This window comes from Saccopteryx bilineata, chromosome 2 (genome assembly GCF_036850765.1).
Source record: "Saccopteryx bilineata isolate mSacBil1 chromosome 2, mSacBil1_pri_phased_curated, whole genome shotgun sequence".
In the NCBI taxonomy this organism is placed as follows: domain Eukaryota; kingdom Metazoa; phylum Chordata; class Mammalia; order Chiroptera; family Emballonuridae; genus Saccopteryx; species Saccopteryx bilineata.
The window spans coordinates 304,655,281-304,682,590 of record NC_089491.1 but is presented as its reverse complement, the minus strand read 5'-3'; the positions used below and the strand labels follow the sequence as shown (position 1 = coordinate 304,682,590).

Below are 27,310 nucleotides of genomic sequence, written 5' to 3'. Positions count from 1 at the left end.
GTACCTTGACCGGGGGGCTCCAGCAGACCTAGTGACCTCTTACTCAAGCCAGCGACATTGGGCTAAATCAAGCTGGCGACCTCGGGGTCTCAAACCTGGGTCCTCTGTGTCCCATTCCGACTCTATCCACTGTGCCACTGCCTTATCAGGCCACTTTAGATATCTTATACTTTCTTGTAAATGTTTATTTTATTGACCTCAGAGAGAGGAAGAGAGAGAGCAGGAGAGACAGGAACGTCTGTTCCTGTATGTGCCCTGACCGGGAATTGAACCAGCAACCCCTGTGCTTCGAGACAACGCTCCAACCAACCAAGCTATCTGGCCAGGGCTAAATATTTATATTTTTACTTGTCAATTGTACTTCAACAAAGCTGAAAAAAAAAAAAAAAAGGTTGGTTACTGAGATGGCTAATGCTCAGCATCCAGTATATGCTATGTAATACTGTCACAAATCCTGTGGGGGATGTGTCCTGGGTCCAGTGGTTCCCAGCATAGGCTTTGGAGTCAGGCAGCCCTGGGTGAGGCTGCATTGTGACTGCTTTGTCACAAATATGTGTATCTGCCTAATAAGGACTGGCATTGTTGCCCTCTGTCCTCCAAACTCCAGTCATATGGCACTATTTGTAGTCCCTGAAAGAACGAGGCTCACGTCCCGGCTTAGCTTATTCCCCCATATGGCTTTCTTCACTGCTTTCTAACTTTTCTTCAGGGCCTCCTCCAAGACCTCCCTGACCCTTAGAACCTCCACCTGCCGGGGCCTTTAGCCACCCTCGATTTACATTTGTGATGAGTGTGCTGACATTGCCTACTCATTGGCCTCCTTCCCCCTCATTGTAATATTGACTAGTACTTTTGGGTTTAGTATGTGTTGGGCAGTGCTTAGTGCTTTATGTGCATGATCTCACTGAAGTCTAATAATCCTTGGAAATAGGTTTTGGTACCAATGAGGAAACTGAAGCTTAGAAGGGGTAAACTTGCCCAAGGGAACCTGACTCCAGACCCTTCACAGGCAGTTGTAAACTTCTAAAGGCTTACAGGTTGAGCACAGTGAAGGCCTTTAGTAAGTATTCAACAAATAACAGCTATTAATTTTGACCTGACCAGATTGCAAGCCTTTTCGGAGGAAGAATCTTAACCCCTTGGCACAATACCCCAGCTGAGGCCAAGTCAGGAGTGGAGAGCAAGGCCATAGACACTGGCTTCTGGAATATGCCCCAGAGCAGCACTGTTTCTCAACAAATGACTGATGTGTTTTCTTACACATCTCTGTATTTAAGCTATTTCTTGTCACACTTTGGCCCCTTTCCACATCTGAGCGAGGGGTGGGAGTACCGAGGGGCCCCAAACAGCTGAAACTGCTTTTTGAATGGACACACAGGAACCACCAACCACCTAAATAAACATCCTCTTTATTTACCAAATATAATTTATCAGTTATGTTGACATTTGTCAATTCAGTTATAGTAACTATAAATAATTCTCTTAAGACACAGTTCTGTAACTTTTTAAGGATACAAGAGTAAACCAATGTCGCTCCTTGTAGCCAGGCCAAAAGTACATGCAGTTTGGGCAATCAGGGGAAAAGAAATGAATCTTTCATGAAAGTCAACTTCATTTTCTTGCCATTTCACCCCACAGTCCTCCCTCTGCTCACGCCCTCAGGGCTAGGGGTGCGCCTACCTTCCTGCCTTTTTGGCAAAGGAAGGTGCTCCAGAGTCTTCCAGGGCAGCCTGGCTGAGTCCAGAGACGAGGAAGGGGTAAGTGACTGGGGCAGGGGTGACTGGGAATCACAGGGCACAGCCTCCGGGCACAGTTGGTTTTGGTGCCCGTACAGAAGTCTGTGTGCATGTTTGGAGGTGGGGGACAAGATGCAAGGCCCGAGGAGCAGAAACAAGCCCAGGCTGGTGTTAATGAACTCTGTTGGACACAATTCCAACTAGATAACCTCTAGGATTTCTTCCAGTTCTAAGGTTCTAGACTCCACTAGGTGGCCTGGGTAGAAATGGAAGAGAGAAGAAAGAGTTTGAAGGGACAGGGCAAGTTCCTGGGATGAGGCATGGTGTTGGTTAAGAGTAAGGTCATTCCTTGGTCTTCCCCTGGAGGTGAATCCTTTATGCAACAGAGGGAGGGTTTCGGGGTAGGCTTGGGAGAGAGGCATCCAAACATCCAGACAGATTTTCAATCTGTTCAGAGTAACATGTGGGTAAGATAGAGACGCCAGTGTGCTCCCAACCTTGCGCGAGGCAGAGAAAAGTAGAGGCAGCTGATGTCTAGTCTACTGATTCTGAATCTTTTTGGGTGGCTGGTGAGGAGAGGTGAAGGGTAGGGAAGGTGAAGAATGGTCACTTAGAGAAATGAACACTGGTTCAGCTATGGGACTGGGAACTCTAGCTGTGGCCAGCATTTTACAGAGGTGGGGTAGAGGAGGGAGATCTAAAGGCAGAACCTGGCTTGGTGGATCAGAGGCAAATAGAGCAAGGAAACTTTTTCTGCCAGCTTGTGAGGAGCATATGGCCTTTATCTGGAGAATAAGGTGAGTTTAGAGCTGTATTTCCCTTACCACTGGCTAGTCAGTGCCTGGCACAATACCTAACACACAGTAGGCACTCAGTTAATATTGCTCAATGAATGTTTCAGACCATGCCTGCCTGTAGAAGTGCTCCTTTTGAGGAGGCTCTGTACTTGCTGAATGAGTAAATGAATGAATGGTGAATGTGGGCAGAAGCTAAGAGAGAGGATAACTGACCTCCATGACATGACAGGAGTGACTTTAGGAAGTGACAGTCTAAGGTGGCCACATGACCATATGTCCTCAGGAGAAACAGCAGCAGTGAGACACCGTGGTTGCCCTCAACCTCCCAACCATTCTCCACATACCCATTCCGGTCCCTAATCTTGGAACCCAATCTGGCAAGCTCTGGAGATAGTGCTTAGAGACAATTAGAGATGAAGGTTGAACAGAGATAAAGAATTGGTCCTCTGGGCCCAGATAAGATACAGATCTCGGCAAACCTATGTGGGTCGACAAGGAAACCAGGCCATTGCTTGTTTCTTCCTGGAGGTGACAATCAATTGCAAAAGATCATTGAGAGGGGTTGGTGGTGCTTACTAGGCAATTGGGTAAGGGGCATATGTGCAATCTGAATAGTCAGTCCACCTCATTCTTTCGGAGAGCAGAAGGGCCTGGTCCACAGGGCAGAGAGCTGGGCTAGGATCATATGGAGCCAAGAGCAGCCGTCTCCTGCCTAGTGCCTTAAAGTTGGTCCGTTTCTAGAAAAAATGTATGTGTGTGGGGGTCAGAGGAGTGATATTTATCCCTCTGTTCAACCAAAAAACAAAAACAAAAGTAAAAAACGAAAACACCAGAGCCCACTCACAAAGGGTTTCTCATTAGGGGCAAGACTAAGTTTGCTAAAGCATGTCCCCAGATCCCAGACAGAAACCCCTGTCCCAATCCACCTAACCTGGAGGGACCCACCATGGAATTGCACTTGGTGATTGTCTCAATAATCTTGTACTGCTTGTTTCAGTTTATCTGTCCTGTCTGAATTCTTGCTATACAAACTTGGCTCAATATAAAAATTCCCATTGAAAATAATGAGAATTCAGTATCAAAGTGAAAAGTGAAGTCCTAGAAAGAGGTGGGAGTGTGGAGTGGGGTGGGGGAAAAGGAACAGACAAAATTCAAAAAGAAAGTGCAGAGGGTGGGGAGAAGGTTGAGTGACCGGGCTAGTCCCCGACATCCGTGTCTCGGTCCCCAATGAGCCAGAGGACATGGAAGCTGAGTGCCAGGAGCCCAGTGCCAAGCAGGTCCCCCAGAGCTGTCAAGTACGGGATGGAGAAGTTGTCCGGGTCCAGGCCCCGGCCCCACATCCAGTGCACCATCCAGTCTGCGATGTACAGGAGAATCAGCACCTGGAGAAGACAGAAGGGTTGGGCTTATAGCCATCCCTCTCTCCAGGGGGAGCCAGAGGCCACATGATCAGACCCATTCACTGCATCGCAAGCTTGGCTCTCCACAGTCCTTATGCTGGGACAGCTCATCTTTCTACACAGTGCCCTCTCTATGTTCCTCCACCCAACAGTTACCACCTAGAACAGACGACAGGCATAATGTGAGCCCTTTAGAAAGCAAGATGCTCTAATCCCTGGGGTCACCCATATCAGCATTACATTCTGCCCCCAAATTTACCAAATGAGGTGCTTTCTGACAGAAACCCTACTACTTGCCACAGGAATTCAGCCCTCTTGCCTCTAATTCTAGGTCATCCTATTCTCGAGTCACTCCAATTCCTGCCATGTTGGCCTCTCCAGGAGTCGGACAGAGGGCTGGGGTTGGAGCTGGCTTTTCATAGCAGGATTTCTCCTCAAAGCAGAGTGGAATAAGGACAGTGTTTGAGGCTGCTGCCGGCACAGTCGTCTGAGTAACAGCTGATTATCCCAAGCTGGCTTCCTCCTGATCCTTTCCATTCTGCTGTTGTGGGCTCAAAGAATGCAAGTGGGTTTTAATGTTAGCCCTAGTAAAACAATCTCAAACTAGTCTGCTAAACAGAAAGCAGAGAGTGCATAGCAATGCGAAAGACATTTTGGATGCTTTGCTGTTGTTGTTTTTTTTACAGAGACAGAAAGAGAGTCAGAGAGAGGGACAGACAGGAACAGAGAGAGATGAGAAGCATCAATCATTAGTTTTTCGTTGTGACACCTTAGTTGTTCATTGATTGCTTTCTCATATGTGCCTTGTCCGCGGGCCTTCAGCAGACCGAGTAACCCCTTGCTTGAGCCAGTGACTTTGGGTCCAAGCTGGTGAGCCCTGCTCAAACCAGATGAGCTCGCATTCAAGCTGGTGACCTCGGGGTCTCTAACCTGGGTCCTCTGCATCCCAGTCCGATGCTCTATCCATTGCACCACTGCCTGGTCAGGTGATTCTTTGCTGTTTTGATTTATCTGGGCCCTTCTTTTCCCTCCATTACTACAGACAAGTAAGAATGATCTAGATTAGAACCTTGCTAGTGGGCCCCAAGACAAGTAGCATCAACAGCAGCTGGGAGCTTATTAGAATGCAGTCTCAGCAGCTCCCCTCCCCCATCTCCTAAATCAGAATCTGCATTTTAACAAGATTCACATGCACTTTAAGTTGGAAATGCATAGATCTAGATCAGGGGTCCCCAAACTTTTTACACAGGGGGCCAGTTCACTGTCCCTCAGACCGTTGGAGGGCCGGACTATAAAAAACACTATGAACAAATCCCTACGCACACTGCACATACCTTATTTTAAAGTAAAAAAACAAAATGGGAACAAATACAATATTTAAAATAATGAACAAGTAAATTTAAGTCAACAAACTGACCAGTATTTCAATGGGAACTATGCTCCTCTCACTGACCACCAATGAAAGAGGTGCCCCTTCCGGAAGTGCGGTGGGGGCCGGATAAATGGCCTCAGGGGGCCGCGCGGACCATAGTTTGGGGACCCCGGATCTAGATGCTATGGGTGAGCGGCAGGCCCACATCTATATACTCTGCACCCTCCCTGACATGTGGGCTCTCCAAATGACTGCATCTGTGTGAGAATGAAATGGTTTCTAATGGTAAAGCGCCAACACAGTCATTTGGTAGGTTTTCCTCTTGACTGTACTTTGCAAATACTGTGGTATGCAAATTCTTCCCTAAGGGGCTCGGATGCAAGAAGGGGAACTCTTGGGGAACAAAGAAGCTAGAACTGATTCCTATTTTTAGGGAAGCTTGGTTGAACCAGAGGATACATTTCCAGAACACTTCACATTCCCCTTTGCCCTGCACAAAGCTGCCTTGTACTCCTGTGGCCCTGGCCTTGGCTCTGGCTAAGGGTCAGCCCCCCGCCCTCCATAACTTCACATCCTTTGCATCAGTTTCAGAAGAGCCCCAAATAAAGAGCACGGCAGGAGATTTCAGGACATGCCCCAGGCAGGGAATGGCAGCAGCTGTCCCTACATTCTAGCCTCCCGAGCAGGCCCTGGAATACATGGCTGAGAGGAGGCAGAGAAGGATCAGGAAGAACCTTTATGGGGGATGAGTGCCAGGCTCTGCCCCCTCAGAGGCCCAAAGAGAGCAGAGCTAAGAGTAGCCCCAAGCACGCTTGTCATGGATAATGGAGCTAAGGCTTCTCCTTCCCAACATCAGTCAAGGGCTACTTCCAGCCACAGCCCTCTTCTTTCTCCACGAGTGCACTTGCAAGGGATGTGGTGGCCTGGGAACTTGGGAACTGCTTCGGGGAAACAGCATGGGGTTGATTCTTTTTTTTTTTTTTTTTAAAGTTATTCATTTCAGAGAGGAGAGAGAGAGAGAGGGGGAGAGCAAATGGGGGGAGGAGCAGGAAGCATCAACTCTCATATGTGCCTTGACCAGGCAAGCCCAGGGTTTCAAACTGGTGACCTCAGCATTCCAGGTTGACGCTTTATCCACTGCGCCACCACAGGTCAGGCATGAGTCTTAGCCCAGACATCTTGTCAAGTTGTCCCAACACACAACCTGGTTGCCAGTAGGGGACTGGTTAAATGACACTAGGGAACATCTCTGTAACAGAACAGTACGCAGCTGTGAAAACCGAGGGTGCTCTTCATGTATGGATACAGAATGATCTCTGTGATACATCATTATGTGAAAAAAGCAGAGCTACCTGTGTGTAAAAAAAGGCAGAAAGTAAGAAAAATGGATATGTTTGCTTGTGTCAATGTGAAATAGCTTGGAGGGTATATAAGAGTGGCTAACAGTGACGGCCTGTGGGAAAGAAAACTTGTCAGCTGGGGAGAGGGCCGAAAGGACCTTTCACTGAGGTTTCACTGTGAACCGTAGGATGTTTTTTGAGCTGTAATGTGACTGCTAATGGGTCATTGGAAAAACCCAGTCTTGAAATGGGTTCACCCCAAGAGAGGGGCCCGTGGCTTGGAAAGCATCACAGTAAAAAAACAACAACAAATCTATAGAAATTTAAAATGTAGTAAGAAGGGTAGGTGTGGATCTAAAGGGTTAGCATGAGGGAGCCTTGTGCTGATGGGATAGTTGTGTGTCTTGGTGAGTTTACATGTGATAAAACTGCACAAATTACACATACACACACACACAAACACACACACAAAGTGTGCATGTAAAACTGGTGCAATCTGAATAAACTCTGGATTGTATCAGTATTGATTTCCTGCCCAATATGTACTATTGTTATGTAAGAGGTTACCACCGGGGGATATGGGTGGATAGTACATGGGATGTCTCTATATTTTTTTTTCACCTTTCTGTGAATATATAATCATTTCAAAATAAAATGTTGAAAAATGCTATAATACAACAGGGAAGAGAGTGTCATAGTATTATAGAATGCCAAGGCTGGACAGGATCCTAAGATTATTTAGTATAGTGGTTTTGACATTCTCTCAAGCTGTGAAACTCTTTATTTATATGAAATCTCCTGAGGAAGCCCAGCATGCAAAACAGAACCGAGTGGAGCTCTGTGGCCGAAGCCCACCTGCTCAGCACCCTACAACCACCTGCCTGAAAACCACCACCTCTGGGTCATTCCTCTCCATTTACAAATGTATAACGGGGCTCAGAGATAATGCTACTACTGGGCCACAGTCACACAGCATGTTAGTGAATCTGCTGGAACTACAGCCTGTTCTCCCAAGCCCTGTCCAGTGTTTATCTGCCAGCCCGTCCTGGAGAAAAAGGTGCAGAACATCTGATGGGCCAAGCCCGGGCCTCCCCTCCAATCCCTGCAAGGCAGCCCTGGCCCCCCTGTGCCCCTGCCAGTCCATACCTGGAGCAGTGCAGCTGTCATGTAGAAGACGATGAAGATGAGTGTGAGTGTGGTATGCCCGCCCTGCATACAGCTGATGGTGTAGAGGAACACCAGGTGTCCTGGAACCACGAGAAGGAAGAGGACGCGGGCCGAGCGAGAATTCACATCTGGGACCGGGGAGGAGAAGGGGTAATGAGGAAACCTGGTCCCAGGGCAGCAGACAGCTGACTGTCTCTCCCTCTCCCTCCAGTGGCCCCAGCCCCTAGGGTGTCTCAGGGAAGGAGTGCTTTCCTTCCTGGGCTCTACCCTCCACAACAGCTGATGCGGCCCAGCAGAGAAGGAGAGCCTGTGTATCTGGGCCCCAGCTGTTTCTTCAGTGAAGTTCACAGATTACTGACCCCCTCCCTCCAGGGCTGGAATGAACTTAGGAGGCTGGGACGCTGCCATTACCAGGACTGAAGAAGGTGGTACAAGGACTGGGGCAGCGGCGAGGGGCTTGCTCAGAGTTCTCCCCTGGCATTCCATTCATGTGGAGGAAGGTGGAGATGCGGCTGGCCTGCACTGCCACCAGGTTACCCCCAACACCTGCGGAGAGACAGAAGACTGTAGACCTGGGGGAGGGATGAGTCTGGAGGGCATGACCCATTCACCAGTCCCCAGGAGAAGAGTGGCACATGAAGAAGAAAGACAAGGACATTATCCCCACAACCCGCTAACCCAGGGAGTCTTCCAGGCTCCTCTCATCCTCTCTGTTAGGGAGACATGGCACCCTCATGTGCCCCTGGTGTGGCTGAGCACACAGGAAGGGACACAGGCAGATCTGTAGACTCTGGGAGCCTGATTTCTCCAACAGTGCAGTGTGTGAACCTGCTGTCCCACACAGCCCAGGGGATGAGGCCCCGCTTGCCTGAGCCCCTCTCCAAAGCTCTGAGCAGATGCAAGCACCTAGTGCTCATGTGCTGGTTCAGGTAACCAATGTTGAGAATCAAGTTTGAGCTCTGTGCTCTGGAATCTGGTACCCAGGAACTATGCTTGCTATTGTCGTCATCCCACCCCTAACCTATTCCCTGCTCTCCTTGGCCTTGCTCTGAGCCCTGCAAGGCTGACTTCTACAGACTATAACACCCCACCTTCCATGCTGGTGCTTCTAACTGGGTGTGTCCAACAGGAGGCACCAGTAGGTGATCACAGAGGGTGGGAGTAGAGAGCGAGGTCAGGAAAGAAATACCTGACCTCTCTATGCTTTATGGCAGTGGCTTACCTCGTTGGGGTAGAGGAGGGTCATCTCTGGGCTTCCTTAACACTCTTTTTTCCCCTGGCCCTTGAGGAGTAGGGCTTCGTGTTGTTGCTAATCTCTGGGTGACTCAATATCTCTTGTTGGTTATTCCACACTGCTCCCACTTCTGGAAAGAGCCCATTCTTTAAAGTTTTACGCTAAGATGGATTCTCTTGCCTGCTGGAACCCTGACTGATCCAAAGTCCCCCAAGTCCACTTCTCCTGCCCTCTCTTTTCCCTGGCAGCTGAGGCCAAGACCTCACCGTTAATCACAGGTGTGAAGACAGCCATCCCTGCAAAGTTGGGGTCTGAGACAGTCTTGTCCAGGATGAGGCCTCCCACACTACAGACACAAAGACAAAATGACACAAAGGTCATTAAAGGGTTCTGTTCCAGTCCTGGGGTGAGAGGGACAAGCCCATCTGGCCTTGGGCAGGAAGGGAAGCAGGGTGGCTCCCAGGAGTCCCTTGTTTTCCTGTCCTTGCTTCTTTTGCCAGAACCAGCTGCTGCTCATGACATTCGGCTGTCACAATGCTCCCCAAGCAAGCTGGTGGTGCTCACCTCCCAAGTTGGCTAGAGGTGCCCACAGGGCCACCTGCTTATGAGAACGTCTGCTGTTCTGCTTGCTCAGTATTTACTGGTGCTTCTGGTAACAGCGCTGAGCTCTTCCTCAGGGAATGGTCTCTCTCAAACTCAGTCGCTGTTGTTCACATGACATTACTCCAATGATGACTAGGCTCCAAACTCATGCAATCAGAGCATCATATCCCCAGGGCCACACTGATTGGTTCAGGGATAGTCATGTGACTAAAGGAGAGCCAATGAAAGTCTATAATGGGACTTTGTGAAGTTGCTGAGAGAAAGGCTCTCTCTTACCACTGGAATCAGTAAAAGTAGAAAAGTATAAACCTAGAAGTGCAGGCCAACACTGGGAAAGGCAGAGCCGTAGGATGCAGAACACTGGGGCCCTGATGATAAAATTTCTGCTTCTGAATCCTGCTGTGCCTTTCTAGTTACCTAAGCCAATGCATTCTGATTTTCAGTGAAACCTGTTTCAGATGATTTCTTTCCTGCAATAGGACATGTGACTGATACACTATTGAATGCATTTTTGTGGTCTGCACTATGCTCCCTCTCTTCAGGGCTTAAAAGGGGGACTGTGGCAAGGTGGGGAGGGTTGGGGTATGTACCCAAGGCTCGAGCCTACCTGCTGATGGCCATGGCAATGATGACAGGTTCCCAGCCCGAGTACAGCACCTCTCTTGTGGCTGGGCTCCGTCGGGCCAGCACCACCCAGACAGGTAGCAGGGCCACAAAGAAGGCACATACCAGGGGGTAGATGTATTGCCAGTCATCTGAGAAGCAGAAATCAGAGGGAGGTGAGCACTGTAGCTCCCTGCTCCCAGCCTCCCCCTGGCTGAGCCTGCAAATATCCTGACAGATCAAGAGCAATGCTACATTGAATGGCTGTAACTGTATTACCTCATTTGATCTTCACTCTAAGCCCAGGATTGGTGGGGCCAGCCTTTTCCACTTGTAGATGAGAAAACCAAGCTTGAAAACTCCCCCAGCACTGAACTCATAAGGGGTAGAGACCAGAGTCTAGATTTCTTTCTTTAATCCCCAGAAATCACTATCTCCCCTCCCCTTCTTCATTCTACAAGCAGATTCCAACCTTCAGGTCCGTTCCTTTACCCTTTCTACCCTAACCCTCCAGGGGAAGCAAGAATCCACAGGACCCAGCAGGAACATACATATTTCTCGGATACACGTTTTCCCCTGTCCCCGCTGTCTGCATGAATTTGAGATAAGCACTAACCTCAAATTAGTGAGCCTTACCTCCCTAAAGCAGGGAGTTATTACGACTGTGTTCCAATCAAATAAAGAACACAGAAGAAATGCTCACACATTTGCATATACACCAACCATCCTCCCAATCCCACCCTCGGTAGCCTCAGACTCACCCAGCTCCAGGTAGAGTCCCCAGCTGATGCCTGAGAGCAGTGCCAAGGTAATGAGGTCACCCAAGCTGGCAGCAATGGGCGTGGCCACATTGTCTGGGTTGATTCCAATCTTTCGAGAGCCGATGATGACCCCAATCATGATCATACCTGGGAAGGAAATGGAGGGGGCCAGCAAGGGTAAGAGAGATAAGGGGATACCAACAAAGAGACTGGAGGTACCAGGCAAGGTGACACCTCTGGCGCAGCCCTCCCTACTCCCTTGCCCCGCCCTTCCCTTCCTTACCCAGGACCAGGGAGGCAATGAAGGCCGTGGCCACACTGCTGGCACAGAGCAGGAAGGCATGTGGGATACTGAAGTGGCCATCAGGGATCCAGCCAAAGATCACAGCAGCAATGGATGCCAGGAAGCCCACCACTGTGGCCTGTACCTGTGGAGGGGAGTGGTAACTCAGAGCCCTGGGAGCACAGGGTTTCTTAGCTGAGGCCGCTGAGCACTTGGCCAGACCATTTCCTGGCCCTTGGCAGCCCCAGGACGCAGGTGGAGGACTGTCCAGTCCTCCCAAGCTAGAATGACGACTATATTTATTTAGTTTCACACCAGACACTAGTACTGAGCAGTGCGCCCTGCAGGAGTCCAGGACATGTTACTGACTGAATGAGTGTTCCTCTGGGACTTGTGGTGAGTTCAATGTTGCCCGAGACTTCAGTCCAGAGACAAGGCCTGGGCCTCAAGGGGAAAGACTCCAGTGCAGAATCCGTGTAGCTTTATGGGGACATGGGACAAGGGTGGTCAAAGACATTACAGCACTTCAGTCCTCTCCTGAGTCTGATCTGTTGGGACATGAGCCCCCTGCAGCACTGGGAGTTAAGATCTGACATTGAGATACTGGAATATCCCGGCTATTCACCTGGGAAACCTAGTTACCTGCTAAAGCTGCTTTGGGAGAAGCGAGCTCACTCAGGACCTGGATGGGGCTGATCTAAGCCTTTCAGGTTTCTGACCAAGGAAGTTCCTGCTCTCTTACCTGGATGAGGGCCATGTTCCCAGTGATCATCCTCCAGAGCTCCTTGGGTGTGTCCATGTGCCCGATGTTGGCCTGGGAGAGGGAAGACAGGGGGCTAGAACTCCAGGCCTGAAGCTCAGTCCATAGAACCCCGCCTAGATCAGGAGGCAGGGCACAGGGCCTAAGACTCTGGGACTAAAACAGGACCTTCCTGGAGAGTGAAGCAGGATGGGGGGGGGCTAGAGAGGGAAGGAGCGGCTGGGTGGGAGCAGAGAGGGAGCTCCGGAGGCAGCCTCCTCCTCTCCTCCTCTCAGGAGAGTCACTGAGCAGAGGTAGATTTCATCCACCACCCTGCTCACCAGGGCAACCCACCCCACAAAGGTCTGAATAACTCGATGGACCCCCAGCTCTGAAGCCAGCTTGCTGTCATAGAGAAGGAAAGATTAGCTGCTGGTCTAGGACTGCGGCCACAAGAGTGTTTGGGAACGGGTGAGGTGGCACGGGAGGCAGCCAGGAGAGGGGCAATGTGGGGCAGACTAGGCCGGCTTCCCTTCTCTCTACTGCCTTGTCCAGACTTGTAACCATGTAGGGACATCCCTGACACCTGGTTCCCCTGGCCTCCTGAGTTTTATTGCCTTCCACCTCCCACCCCATGGCCTTATATCTGGATCAGCCCCTGAACCATTATGGCTGAGCTAAGGGGTTGTAGGAGGAGGTGGGAATGATGAGCATCCCTCCCTGTCTATTCCTTTAAAGCCATGGGGCAGGGGTCCCCAAACTACAGCCCGTGGGCCACATGCAGCCCCCTGAGGCCATTTATCCGGCCCCCGCTGCACTTCTGGAAAGGTACCTCTTTCATTGGTGGTCAGTGAGAGGAGCACAGTTCCCACTGAAATACTGGTCAGTTGGTTGATTTAAATTTACTTGTTCTTTATTTTAAATATTGTATTTGTTCCCATTTTGTTTTTTTTTACTTTAAAATAAGATCTGTGCAGTGTGCATAGGGATTTATTTGTTCATAGTTTTTTTTATAGTCCTGCCCTCCAACGGTCTGAGGGACAGTGAACTGGCCCCCTGTGTAAAAAGTTTGGGGACCCCTGCCATGGGGGAAGGGGAATGGGATGGGAGGGGGCTGGGAAGGCCTGGCTCTGCTCCGGCCCAGCTGCAGAGTAGGGCTGGAGATCAGAGGAGGCCCCCATCTGTGCAGGTGGAGGGACCAGCATGATGCTCGCCTGTCAAAGCTGCAAAAACAGTCACGAGGCAGGCTGCAAAACAGGGGGTGGGGCAAGAGTCCAGGGACGGCTGGGACATCCAGAAACCGAGCCTGGGAACCACTCGGGGCAGGGAGCCCCTGCCAGGAGCAGGACACCCAGACTGGGATCTCCCTATACCTGTCCACCCCAGTCCCACACTCCAGGCGTGGGCAGTTGAGAAAGACCAGTAGTGATCGCCCAGCCTGGCTCTGTGCTGCCCGGAGTCCTCGGCATACCCAGTCTTCCCAGCCAGGACACTCACTGCGGTGGAGAGCCTCGATGCCAGGGTCATTTCCAGGTTCCCCTTAAGCCCCAGTAGTGCAGGCACCAGGATGAAGACCTCTGTCACCTTCTGGAAGACTTCCCAGTGCTACAAGGTGAAAACAGATCTCAGGAATTTCAGTGCCCCATGGGGCTGGCTTCGAGGTTGAACACATAGTCTGGATGAACACATAGGCTTGAGGAGGAAGTGGAATCAGCAGGGAGTGAGCACACCAGCCACCTTTCCTCCAAGAACCCTGGATCCAAACCAAGCCCACGGTACTCCAAACAACACAGCCCCCCTTCCTGCCACCCAGAGCAGGGGAGATGCAGAGGGTCTCTTGTGGTCGGGAGGACCAGCCTGGCTCGACCTCCTCTGCCTGCTATTTGGAGCTGGGGGGAAGAAAATGGTGAGGACCCACACAGCTGAATTACCCCAGATGGCTTACACCCCCAAATTCCTTTGAGATTCCCCCTCAAATCACAATCGCCAACCCCTTTGCCTTTAGTCCATTTTCTCTGTGGCCTCAGCCTTGGGTAGTGTTGTCTCAGCTGTTGAGAGCTGGGCTCCACGGGGCTGAAAAGATTAGAGTTTGTTTGGTTTCTATCTCTAAGGGCTTTGGGCCTCAGCCATTGCAATTTTCCTTCTGAACAGGGTCTGAATAAAGACCGTGGCCCCAAACCTCAAAATGTTGGTCTGCAAGAGGCTTTTTATTCCTCCTCTGTACTCTCTTACTCCACATACCTTCCCTAATCTCTCAGGAGCAGCAAGTGAACCCCTGCGGGGAGATCACTGGGCTGGGAGTCAGGAGACTCGGTTCTAGCCCTGAGACCGTCAGGCCTGGCTCTCCGCACCAGTTTCTTCAGCTAACATCTACTAAACAGACTAGACTAGGCTAAGTGCTCTACATGCGTTTTCCATTTCATGCTATCATCAGCCCAATGAGGTAGGGGCTATTTTTAACCTCCTTTTGTAAATAAGGAAACTCAGGTTCAGAGAGCACCACACTCATTAATGCTAACAGGAAAAAAGTAGGAGCCAGGATTGGCTCTTTGAAAGCTACTTTAGTTGCAACTGAAACTGAAGACTTGTAAAAAAGGCTAGGATGGTGTCTCCCTCCCTGGCTCTGGCAGCAATGTGGGTCCCTTTATTTGTTTTAAGAATGGAAAGCCACCTGGCTGGGTGGTTCAGTTGGTTATAGCGTTGTCCCGATATGCCACGGTTGAGGGTTTGATCACCAGTCAGGGCACATACAAGACACAACCAATAAATATTTATACATAAATAAGCGGAACAACAAATCTATGTTTGTCTCTCCTTCTCTTTCAAATAAAAAACAAAAACCAAAAAACCAAAAAACAAACAAACAAAAAACCCAAAAAGAAAAACCTTCAGGTTAGAGAGGGAGGAGGGGACAGGTAACCAGGTGAGAAGTATACAGGTTGAGGCAAAGTGCTGTAATGTAGTGACTGACAGCTTTAGGTCCCCTACAAGATACGACAGGGAGGGGCCCCGTGCTATCTCTCCAACACTTTCCCCACATAGACCAGGGGGTACCTTAAACAAGTTAAAAAGACCTCAAGCTCCTGTTTCTAAAATGTATAATTCAGGGGCCAAGTCAAATGGTTTTTAAAAGCAGTTTCAGCACCAACACTCTATAGTTAAGGATGAGCAAGGTTGCAAATCAAACCTACAATGAGATATCCCTCATACTGATTAGGATGATTCTACTTAAAAAACAAACAAACAAACAAACAAAAGAATCCTTATTGCTTCTTAGCCTTTTGGCTAAGATCATGTGTAAAAAAAAACAAAACAATCCTGAAAATAGCAAGTGTTAGCAAGGATGTGGAAAAATTAGAACTTTTATGCACTGTTAGTAGAAATGTAAAATGATGCAATCACGATAGAATATAGTATGGTGGTTCCTCAAATAATTTAAAATAGAATCTATCACATGATCTAGTAACCTCACTGCTGAGTATATATCCAAAAGAGTTGAAAGCAGCGTCTCAAAGAGATATCTGCACACCTATGTTCATGGCAGCATTACTCACAATAGCCAAGAGGTGGAAGCAACCCAAGTGTCCATTGATAGATGAGCAGATAAATAAATGTGGTATGTACATACAATGGAATATTACTCAACCTTAAAAAGTAACGATATCACATCACCTGTTATAACACTGATGAACCTTAAGGACAATGTGTGTGCTCAGCGAAATAAGCCAGACACAAAAAGACAAATCCTGTATGATTCCATTTATATGAAGTATCTAAAGAAGTCAAATTCATAGCCACCAGTGCAGTGGATAGAGAGTTGGCCTGGGATGCTGAGGCCTATGTGTGAAACCCCGAGGTTGCCAGCTTGAGCACGGGATCATCAGCATGATTCTGGGGTTGCTGGCTTGAAACCCAAGGTCACTAGTTTGAACAAAGGGTCACTGGCTTGGCTTGAACACCCCTCCCAACCAGTCAAGGCTCATCTGAGAAGCAATCAATGAACACCTGAAGTGACACAACTACGAGATGAGGCTTCTCATCTCTCTCCCTTCTTGCCTCTCTCTCTCTCTCTCTCTCTCTCTCTCTCTCTCAAAAACAACAATAAAGGTCAAATTCACTGAAATACAAAGTAGAATGGTGGTGCCAGCAGAGGGAGGATAGGGAGAAAAGGGTGCTAGTGTTTTTGGGGTTTTTTTTGCATTTTTCCGAAGCTGGAAACGGGGAGAAACAGTCAGACAGACTCCCGCATGCGCCCGACCGGGATCCACCGGCACGCCCACCAGGGGCGACGCTCTGCCCACCAAGGGGCGTCGCTCTGCCGCGACCAGAGCCACTCCAGCGCCTGGGGCAGAGGCCAAGGAGCCATCCCCAGCGCTCGGGCCATCTTTGCTCCAATGGAGCCTTGGCTGCGGGAGGGGAAGAGAGAGACAGAGAGGAAGGAGGGGGTGGGGGTGGAGAAGCAAATGGGCGCTTCTCCTGTGTGCCCTGGCCGGGAATCAAACCCGGGTCCCCCACACGCCAGGCTGACGCTCTACCGCTGAGCCAACCGGCCAGGGCGGGTGCTAGTGTTTAATGAATACAGAGTTTTAGTTCTGCAAGATGAAAACGTGCTGGGGATGGAGGGTGGTGATGGCAGCGGGACATTGTGAATGGAGTGCACACTACTGACCTGTACATTTAAAAACAGTTAAAGTGATAAACTTTGTGCTATGTTTTTCTTTCTTTTTTTTCACAATTAACAAAAGATGATCAAGGCTGTAAGCGGAGCTGGGCCAGGACTAGAGACTAGGGAAGGCTGGACACTGGGGTCCTGTAAGGCAAGCACCTTTCTTTTTCCCCTCAAAGAGTTTTTTGTGTATGGATGCTTTGGTGGCAGAGGGATGACCCTAACGACCCTGCCAGTGTCCTGGGGAAGGGCTCACCTCATTGGTGCTACAAGTATACCCTTACCTGGCGCCCATAGGCCCGCAGCTTAGGACTCTCTTTAGGGAAGCTCCTCTCAGAACTCCCTTCTTTGCCCCCTTCCAGAGGATTCAAGTCCCTCCTCACCCCAGGGCCCCAGAGAGAAGGCAGTCCCAGTGAGCCCCATCTGCCCTGGAGGAACTGGGATGCTAGTGCATACTGCTGGGGTTCCAGCTCCCTGCAGGCCTGGCCTTGCTCTGCTTTGCCCCTCTTTCCTCACCTAAACTGGACAAGCAGCTTCAGAGAGGGAAGGACTCCCCACTGCGCCCCTCCCTCGGGTGGCCTACCCCGGGCTTTCAAAGCTTCATAGTCCCTCCTCACTGCAAACGTCTGCCCCTCTCTGCCCCTCCCAGCTTCCCAGCGGCCAGCTGTGAAGAACTTAGTTCTCCAGGTAGGTGTCTGTAATGCGTACATACTGGCCGAGTGAAAGAGCCCAGAAACAAATACTCCAAGTGGACGCAAGTAACAATTTCTGAACTGTTTCTAAGGAATTATTGTTTGTCTTTATAATTATTCAAGGAAAAAAAATGTCCGAAGCTCAGCTAAGCCTCTCTGGTAGCCACTAAAAGCACTCCTCAAACCCCTCCCCCCCTCTCTCCTTTTAATTACACAAGGCTGGAAGGTGTGGGGTTTTAGTAGTTAAGGAGAGACAGGCAAGTAGAATAAATAGCCACAATAAATAGCCCTATGTAAATCCTCCTAATCCGCACAGAACACAGCTCAGCCTGGAAAATCACACAACCTGAGGCCAGCTCAGCGAAGCCAAGTTGGCACTTGGGGTCAGAGTAGCCAGTTCCTACACACTTACTTTCTTTACCCACAAAACCCTCTCAAAGATGCAGCTCAGGGCGCGGGCACACACACAGGACTCTGGGAAGAGATGCTAGTGAGGTGGAGGAGCCTGGAAGCAGGGTGGCCCTGAGGTCGGGAGTCCGTAGTATGTGGCAGGGGCAGACAGTGTGTCCTTCCTGCTCTGACCTAATTCAGGCCTATCCTGTTCATCCTGGCTTGGGAGGGCCTGTCCCCGAAGTCGAACCCGCCAGCCCTGTCAGCCTAACCTTCACCCACGCTTTCCTGCACCGCTGGGGATGGAAAAGGGTGCGCTCCAGGAAGCATGGCCCCACCGGGGTGCTGGGGACACCTACACATTTCATGCAGCTCCTTTCCCAGTTCTTTTGCATGGGGGTCCCTGCTGTTCTGGAGGTGAGAGATGAGATGTGCAGCCCACACTCTGCAATGATCCCGATTCAGAGCAACTGCCTCGTGGCCCTGCCAGGAACTTCCTCTTTGACTTTCCATCCCTCACCTCCGGCCTCACACACTGAGCCCTGCCTGCCTGAGTGTTCTGGGCTGACCCTCTTCCCCTCTAGGAGGGTAAACAACAGGGAAGAGTCACAGCCAGGAGGAGGTGGAGTCAAGACATTAAGACTGAAACCCGTAGCTTAGCGATAAAGCTCTAAGCATGGGCTGTAGGAGAACCTGGGGCCTGGGGCTGGAGTTGACCTTTCAGGTCGGACTGGAGTGAGCCCAGTCTTCACCTGTCCGAGCCCCCCCACCGCCACCTGCCGCCCCAACCCTGCAGGTATCCTCTAGTTCTCCAAGGAGAAGGGCCCCAGGGTTCAGAGAACTGCACAAAGTGTGCGAAAGGGGTTGCCAAGTGAGACTGAACCCCAGTGTCCTGCTCATGAACCTTCGCAGCCGTGGGAGCAGGCCTGACAGGAGCGAAGGCCTCTTTCCCAATCCACCTGCCCCAGCTCACTCCTGCCTGCCATTTTCATCATGGTAGAGGCTCCCGCATACACAGTAGGCAGACAGCCAGAGACAGAGGTGTTTGGGGGAGGGGAGTCCATTGTCCTTGGGATCCTCAGCCTGTAAGCTGTTGAGTTAAAATACAGATGTAGGGGTCCCATCTGTCTTAACACAGCTGGGAATTCCAGTGAAGGTACACTACCACTTCCTGCCACCTTCGAAAGGCTGGCAGGAAAAGGGACTGAGATGCCTGCAGCAGCCAGGACCAAACCAGGGACTGGGGCACAAGGCATCAGTGACAGGGATGACCCCCTTCAGTGACATATCCTAACCCCCTTCAGTTCCAACACTGGGCCCAATCCTGAGTTCCTTCCCAGATGCTGCAAGACTTTTCAGCCAAGGTGGGGAAACTGGAGCCCACTGCAGCCCATTTACCCTTTTCCTACCTCTGGCTAGTGCGCCAGCCCCTTATCTCACAGCAGAGCTGGCTGTACACAGTGAGTGGAGGGCAGGGCAGATAAGAGGAGCCCGAAACGGGCCTTCCAGGAAGAGACTGGGTCTTCTGCACTAGTGGGAAAAGACGGGGGACCCTGGCCAAGGAAACATCTGCACCAACACAAAATTAGCTGCTCGGAGACACTGGGGACACTCTATAGCCACATCCTCCAGATGGCCCCAGTGTCTTAGCTACTTCCAGACTCTGCCCTACCAAAGGCCATCTTAACCTGTGAAAGGGGAATGCAGGTGTGAATCCTTAGCAATCATCCTGCTGTTCTTGAATCTGAGAATTGCCCCTTTTACTCCTCTGGGTATGGACTAAGAATCTCCCTGTAGTCCAGCGTCCTGTTTTTTTTCCTGCACTCTTTCTTCCATGATATCTCTGCAGCTATCTGCAGGGCCTGCTCCAGCCCAGCTGTGGCAGGGAGGCTGGGGGAGGAGGACCAGGACAATCCAGCCATTGTCATCCATACCAATTGGACCTAACTCTGCAGCAAGCTAGGTGCCACACCAAGGACAAATGCTGGCCCTCTCTGGGTATGCTGGGCAGGTGCCAAAGGTTCCCTACCTAGGTCTCTCAAGGTCCCAGGCTTGTGGGGATGAGGTGCAGGTGGGGCAAGACGTCAGAAGCCTTTTCCAGCCCTAGACTTCTCAGAGTGTGTGGGATGAGAAGGCACGGGGCCTCTAAGAACTTCTGTTCTTGCTCACTTTATAACTCCAGTTGTTCCTGTTTTTCAGGGGAAGGCAAAGAGAGCAGGCTCCTCCCAGAATCTTTAAACAACTGGAGAATTAAGGCCATGATGAAGGCCACAGAGGTTAATAGTACAGGCTCTGAGTCAGATGACCAGGGACAAGTTAACTAATAGCTCCAAGCCACAGGTTCCCTACCTACAAAATGGAGATCATCAAGGCTCTTAGGGAGGAGCCCAGCCAATGCTCCCCATACCAGTATTTTCCAGAAAATAAAACCCTTTCCCAGTTCACCACTGCACCCTGTGATACCAAACCAGACCTCAGAAACTCTTTAAATGAGAACCAGAGCCACAAGAAAGGGATGGGAAAGGTGGAGAAATTGCTACCCAAGTCTCATTTCTCCTCCTCTTGTTATCCCCCACTCACTGCCCTAGGAGGAGAGACAGCCACTGTGGGGAGGAATTCAAAGCTGGCCTTCTCAGCTCCAAGCCGGCTTCCTCATCGGCATGAGGAACGATCCTCAAGGTAACAGGTTAGGGGTGAGAGGAAGCAGAATGAGGCACTTTAGCATGACATAAACAACATCCTCATTAGCAACAGAAGGTGCAGGGTTCTCTTGAGGGGCTCAAGTCAAAGAAGGAACCACCCTGAACCAAACACCCTCAGTTCCCTGGGACACAAGCATGGTGAGACCCACCAACAGGACTCTCTGCATGACCACATGCTTTGTTTCTAGGGTTGGACTGGCACAGAGGAGGGGATGCTGAGCTCCACATCATCCTGAGATTTCATGGACAGGGACACACTGATGGGTCCTAAAGGGCAAGGGCCAGATATCCCCCGGCCTCTGTATTTCTCTGAGTACCTAGGACAGAGCCCTGCACTCTTCAGGAATTTGATACTTGTTAATGATTAACTTAGTTAAATTCAGCATCTTCAGAAAGCTTTATGTGCCTTATTGTGCATCAAAAACTTTCATCTAGAAAGAAGACTTTATCTATCTCCTGGACCTGGAGGTTTCGGGTAAGTTCTGACCCACAGTATGCTAACATAGCTATCCCTGGCTCTTGTCTTCCAGGACCTATCAATTTTTATCCTTAATCCTATTCAGCAGCCTCGAAAGGTACACTCTCTGCCCAAGGCACCAGGAAGACATGTAAGGAGCAAAGAAGACAGTTCTGCTCAGGCCTGGTTACATTTTGTTCCCATTTATGTCACATAATTAGTACTTCCAGGTCTTACCATGCCACCCCCCCCCCCCCCACCAAATCATGCCTCAGACAGCATGTGCCCACCACCATTCCCCAAGGAGATTGTGGCAAGGTTACAGGCAGATAAGCACACAAAATGCCTTTAAAAACCTTCCCACTTTAATTTGAGACCCTCTTGGCAGTCAGACAAATTCCTGCCCAGCAGGGGGATGGAGGAGACTTGAAACCGAGCTTTCTACCATGGGTATCCTTGAAACCTCAAGTGAAGGGAAAAGAAAGAGTAAAGTGTAGATCCATCTAAATGTCTCCTATTGAGCCGGGCTCAGCAGGAATGCCCAGGAGGAAGGGCAGGCAACAGCTAGCCCCATTCCCTCTCTCCTCTTCCAAGTTTAAGCTCTGGAACTGATTCTGCTTCTGTTAAGCAATACTGCCCTGACTACTTACTTCCCCATGGCTATTGGGCTTCCTCAAGGTCTCTGTAATAAGTAAATAGATCAAGAAGAAACTGATCCAAAGGGAAACAGTGTTCCAGGAAGCAGTAGCTGCTTCTGATGGAGAAGTGGAGAGAAAGCTCCAAGAGTCAGTTTCCCAGGAAGAAAGGTGGCCCTGGGGCCCATTGGCAAGAGCTGCCGCACCCAGGTCCTACCTGCACGATGTCCAGCACCATGCCGGCAGCCACAGTCCCAAAGCCTGCCAGGAGGAAGGGAAACAGCACTTGCAGCCCGATGGAAAAGGAGGTCTCCTTGAGCGGGGAGGGTGGTGTGGGGCCACGATCTGTGCTGACGTCGTCACTTTCATTGCTCTGGCTCCCGTTCTCCAGCAGGGCGTCCTCCTCTCGAACCCCCTTGGCGTTGGCCCGAGACTCAATCACCACCACCTCTACCCCAGCCCCATCAGGCCCCAGGAACTCGGAGGTCCCAGCCAAGGGCTCTCGCCCAGGGCCATCTGAAGGGCAGGGTGAAACAGCAGGGCCAGTCCCGTTCAGCTGGTGGACGTCCTTCGGCTCCGACTTAGAGGACATGACGGGAAGGGAAGACTGGAAGGGGGAAGTTTTTCTCTCTTCTCTCTCTCTCCCTCTCTCTCTCTCTCTTTTTTTTTTTTTGGCTTTCTCTCTTCCTCTCTAACTCGGAAAATAACTTAGTCTTGGGGTGAACCCAGGCTTGAGCGCCGCAGGACCTCTTCCCACGGCTCTCCGCTCCTACCAGGCTCTGCAAAAACTGATCTACCAACAGGCAGCCCCATCAAGCACTGAAGCCGCAAGCTGGAGGGAACCAGAAACTCCTCACCAGACCCTGCAGCCAGCCACTAGGGGTGCAGACACCTGGCTCCTGCGTCCAGCGCTGGGCTGGGGGAAAATTAATCTGGCTTCTTATCTTCTTTGGTTCTCAGCAGCAGGCTCCTCAGAGCAGGAACATCCAGAGTAGAAAAGACCACCCAAGTCGGGGTACGCTCTGAGGTGACCCTTCTTTCACGGAAAGTAGCGTGGGTTAGAGTCTTTCAGAAGGCAGCCTGGGTGTAGGGCTGTGGCTCCTTCCCACACCTCTGGCTGGGATCCTTAAGCTTCTCACAGCTTTCTGGGCTTTGCTGGTCCCAGGGCAGTGTCTGTCGTCTTTCACCTTTCTTCCAGAGATTTCCTTCCTTCCTTGGAAGACCTTGAGCCTCCTCAAATCTCTGGTCTTTCAAGTCACGAGAACCTGTGTGGAACACCTTAGGTGGGAAGAAAACAAGAAAAGGAGGATGTTACGATACAGTGAAGGACGGCTCACACTGGGAGGCATAAAACGCAGGCACAAGCCTAGAATAAAGTTTTTTCTTTCCACTAAAATGACACACACCTGGAGGCCCAGCAGGCACTATCCCGGCCATCCTCCCAGACAGCAACCCAATGCCCCACAGGGCCCACCGTGGTGGTGAGCAGCCTGGGACGGAGAAGATGCTGTGTAGGAGACCTTGCATTATCTTCTCAGCAACTGGAGGGTGTCCCGGGGGACATCCCTTCTTGAATGCCCGTTAAGAACCCAGGATTCTTTAGATGTGGCCTCCCAAGTAGACTCAGTTCCAAATTCAGTCACAGACTCCCTGCCACACCACTGTAGAATGTGACTGTTTAGTCACAAGACAGCCACACAGAGCAATTAAACACAGAATCTGGCCACTGAGTGAAGGTCCCCAGACCCCCAAGTGCCCTAGCCCCTGAGAAGAGAAAAGCAGGAGAACTCCCTGGGCAAGCCTGCCAGACCAAGGCCAAGAGCCAGAGGCCTTCCCACTCCTGCCCTTGAGAGTCAACAGTGTTACAAAAAACTCAGAGGCTGACTTGGATCCAGGCCTCTGTCTCTGCTTCTCTCCCCCTGCTCTGGGCCCTGTGAGCTGGTCAGATAGGACAAGGGAGTTATCTCAGTTTGAAAAGAAAGACGGTAAAACTACTGCTTGTTATGCACACTTTTTAGTTCCCTAGGTTTGCCCTGTTCTCCAGGGTTACAGAGAGTTGGATATAGTAGAATTCTTAAAAAAAAAAAAAAAAAAAACACACCAAAAGCAACTAAAAAAATAAAAATAAAACAAAGCAAAACAAACAACAGAGCAGCAACATAAGCCAAAACGCACTTACTCCCAACTGCATGTCTCTTTAGCTGTAATGATCACACTTTTTTTGCCTAAAAAAATTCCCAGGTCTTGAACCCACCCACTGTATTCCATTTCACCAGACTAGCTCTTATAAAGGAAAAAATAATTTTAAAGGAAATTTCCCAAAGTAGTATGAATAGGTCCTTAAGTATTCCAAACACACACAATTAATCAACTCCTGTTCGGGAAAGGGTGGTTCAAACTCCAGTAACTGGCCCATAGGTATTGTTTTCTTTCTACTGACTCAAGTCACCAGGACTCCCTTTTCCAGGCTCCCTTACCTAGTCCTGTGGTTCTTTCAAAGACCCTCACTAGAGATCCAGGAGGAAACCTCTGAGCAGGAGGGAGTCCACTGCTCTTGTGTCAGGAAAAGTTTCTGAGTCTGCTAAAACTTGACGGTCCCTCCTCCTGCCTTCCACGCAGGCCACCTAACCTGAAAGGGGACTGGAAGGAAGAGAAGCCAGTTTCTTACTGCATTCCTGCCAGTCAAGAGACTCTGAACAGGCCTAAGGGCCTGGGATTTAAGAAGCAAAACAGTACCAGGATGCCCTGAGGAAGGGGCACAAAAGACGTGTTTTACTATCCCCAAACCCAAGTAGAGGGAGAAGTAAATGGGTGTCCTCCCTTGCCTCTCTCCGTTTTCAGACTCAGCAAATGCGCTGCGCGCCAGGACTCCCGCCCTCCACCACCCCCCTCACCCCCCAACGGGACTGACCTGCCCCTCACTTAGGAGGAAAGGGGGCGCCTCGCGAGTGGCAGCAGGGGCCCGTGGTCTCGGGGGGTGCAGGGTTCCCCCTCTTTTCATCACTCCTCTTCCTCGGCAGTCCTTCCCGGCCGCCGGCGTGCCCCCCAACACCCTCAGCCAAGGCGAGCGTCCAGCCGCGACCCCCGGCTCGCTACATTTCGCCTCTGCGTTGCAGTGAGGCCGCCACTCCGCTTCCACGGGGGGGAGGTGGCCGAGAAGAGCAAGATATACCGCCTCGGGCCCGGGCGGGGGGCGCACAGACGGGGGACTGTGGGGCCGAGCTCACTCGCCCCCAACCGCTTACGGCCCGCGGACTAGGGCCCGACTGGTTGGCTGCTAGTGGCAAACGTGATCTGGGGCAGACTGGGTGGCACCCCACCTCCATCAAAAATAGAGTCTGGATGGACAACTGCAGTAACCAATCGGGGACGGAGGAGGGGGCGGGCTCCGCCTCACCCGGCCCCTTTCCTTCGCTTTGTGCTGGGCGGGGCGTGGGGGGAAATACGGTGAGCTGGGTGACGGGAACCCGGAGCCCGCGGTCGCGCGGCGATCGCGCGGATCCCCGCGCCCCTCCGCTGGCCGCCTCGGTTCTTGCTGTCCAGCGATCGTCGCGCTGTGCCATCTCCCTCGGGCCCGCCCATCGCACCCGGAGACTTCCTAGCCCCCGTAAGGCGTGTGCGCCTGTGCGCGACTGCCCTGGCATCTTGAGTGTTTCCTTGAGACTTTGGCCTTCGGGACGACCGGGAAACCACCCCGTGGAGCTCTCGTGCTCCTTCCTCGCGCTCCGTACTCGGGGAGAATCATCCCTACCTTGTTCTTGGTCACAGTTCCTCTCCGGCTGTCTCGTCACCTCGCGCTTCCGCCAGATCCCGCGTTCTTAAGCAGATGGCTCAATCCGGACGCAACCGGCCTTAATAAAGTCCCAGCCTTGAAAGGGGTGGGGATGTGCGGGCGGGAGGGAAAAGAGGTCAGATTCTCGGCTGGGATCCCACACACACCACCTGAGGTCGGGGTGGAGCGGAGCCTGGCTTCCTCTGACCCAATGATCTTGGTGGCAGCATGGGGAGAGATGTCTCCATCCCAGGCTAAACGAAATCGAAATCCAATTTTCCCTGACGCACCTTGTCGGATCAAAGAGGGGTGTTCCCATCTAGCTTTATGCCATTTCCTCCCTGGGGTATCTCCACCTCTCTAACGCAAACTTAGTACCAGTTCTCTTTGGGCTGTTTTTGTGCAGGGGGTGTGACCTGCACAATATAGTAACACGTAGAGGAACTGCCACCCTCCGGTTTCCCCCTCTTTTCAGTGGAACCTGTGACCAGTGGTTCCTTCCTGCCCTTTTCCTCCCGGAAAGTGGCCGAGGGGGCTTTCGAGCGTGACTTCAGACCCCTGGATGGGGTTTGGTGTAGAGGTGTGCCTGGGGAGAGGAGAACACAGTGCCAGGTATGAAGTTTTTGGCTTCCTTTTCAGACTGAGAAGAGGCAGGAGAGAGGGAGGGGGGGGGAACAGGGAGAGAGAGAGAGAGAGATAGAACACACCACCCAGGTAATTCCTTTGGACAAGTGTAACAACAAATATATACTATCTGGTCCCCCCACCTCCCACTCCAGTATTTAGAATTACTCCAGTTTAGCTGCTGGGACATTTGCATCAACGGCCTGTAGTCTCACAGGACCTAGTCTTAAAACTCCAATTATGGCTTCAGACACGGAGTCTCGGCCTGGAGAGAGAAGTAGCTGCTGTGCTAGGAAACGTTGGGTTTAGCCCCAGAGGATCTGTTTTTGAATAAAGGGTGTAGGTCTGAGTGGAGAATTAAGGCTGATGTACCTGGAGACTTTCAATCAGGGGCTGGAGACAATTCCTGCCCTGCTCCCTTCAACAACCCTTACACCCCCCTCTTCCTCTCGCCACAGCTCAGTCACCTCTATGTAAAATCTTGATCTCCCTCCTGTTCCTTTCCCACCTCCCTCCCATATCCCCCAACTGAAAACAGTTCCCCTCTCCTGTGGCTTAAAAAAAATTAATTGAAGTATACCAGACATGGGAAAGTACACAAAGCCTTAGTGTACAGGTCAACAAGTTATGACAGTGAACATACACATATAACTGCAACCCATATCAAGAATCAGATCATCATTGGCACCCCAAAAGCCCTCCTCATATCCCTTCCCAGTCACTGCCCCACCCTCCTTCCCAAAAGTAACCTCTGTTTAACACCACAGATTAGTTTTTTGTGTGCTTTTGAACTTTATGTAAACAAAACCATTTAGTAGGGATTATTTTGTGTCTGGCTTCTCTTACACTCTCTCTCTCTCTCTCTCTCTCTCTCTCTATATATATATATATATATATATAATTTTTAAAGATTTATTTTTATTGATTAATTTCAGAGAGAGGAGAAAGAGAGAGAAAGAGGAGGGAGGAGCGGGAAGTGTAGGGAAGGGTAGTACATAGTTGCTTCTCATGTTTCTTGACCGGGCAAGCCCAAGGTTTCAAACCAGCGACCTCAGCATTCCAGGTCGATGCTTTATCCACTGCACCACCCTCCCTCAATATTATGTGTGTGAAATTAATGGATAACATTGTGGTAGCATTAGATTATTCATTTTCATTGCTTTACATTATGTCATTAAATTAATATGCCACAATTTATTCATCTGTTATTCTGTCTATAGACATTTGGGATGTTCCCAGTTTAGGGTTCTTATGAATAACAACATTTGTTTGTGCCCTTAGGTATACTTATGTTCATATTTCTGTTATGATACAAATCTAGGGACAAAAGTACTGGG

General features: G+C 50.7%; 1 protein-coding gene across 3 annotated transcripts; it reads right to left on the bottom strand.

The window, feature by feature from the left end:
• Positions 1–1,393: 1,393 nt before the first annotated feature.
• Positions 1,394–25,444, bottom strand: SLC41A1 (solute carrier family 41 member 1). Of its 3 annotated transcripts, none has more exons than XM_066261537.1 (11): positions 25,329–25,444; positions 21,795–22,855; positions 13,533–13,640; positions 12,039–12,110; positions 11,297–11,441; positions 11,014–11,160; positions 10,257–10,404; positions 9,313–9,392; positions 8,224–8,358; positions 7,792–7,940; positions 1,394–3,915 (listed from the first exon to the last, which is right to left on the bottom strand). In XM_066261537.1, the coding sequence occupies exons 2-11, from the start codon at positions 22,167–22,169 to the stop codon at positions 3,730–3,732; spliced, it is 1,545 nt and encodes a 514-aa protein (XP_066117634.1). In that variant the 5' UTR covers positions 22,170–22,855; positions 25,329–25,444; the 3' UTR covers positions 1,394–3,729. The 3 variants fall into 3 exon arrangements, with proteins under 3 accessions (XP_066117634.1, XP_066117633.1, XP_066117635.1); XM_066261536.1 differs by lacking the exon at positions 25,329–25,444 and adding an exon at positions 24,489–24,883; XM_066261538.1 differs by lacking the exon at positions 25,329–25,444 and adding an exon at positions 24,055–24,189.
• Positions 25,445–27,310: the final 1,866 nt, after the last annotated feature.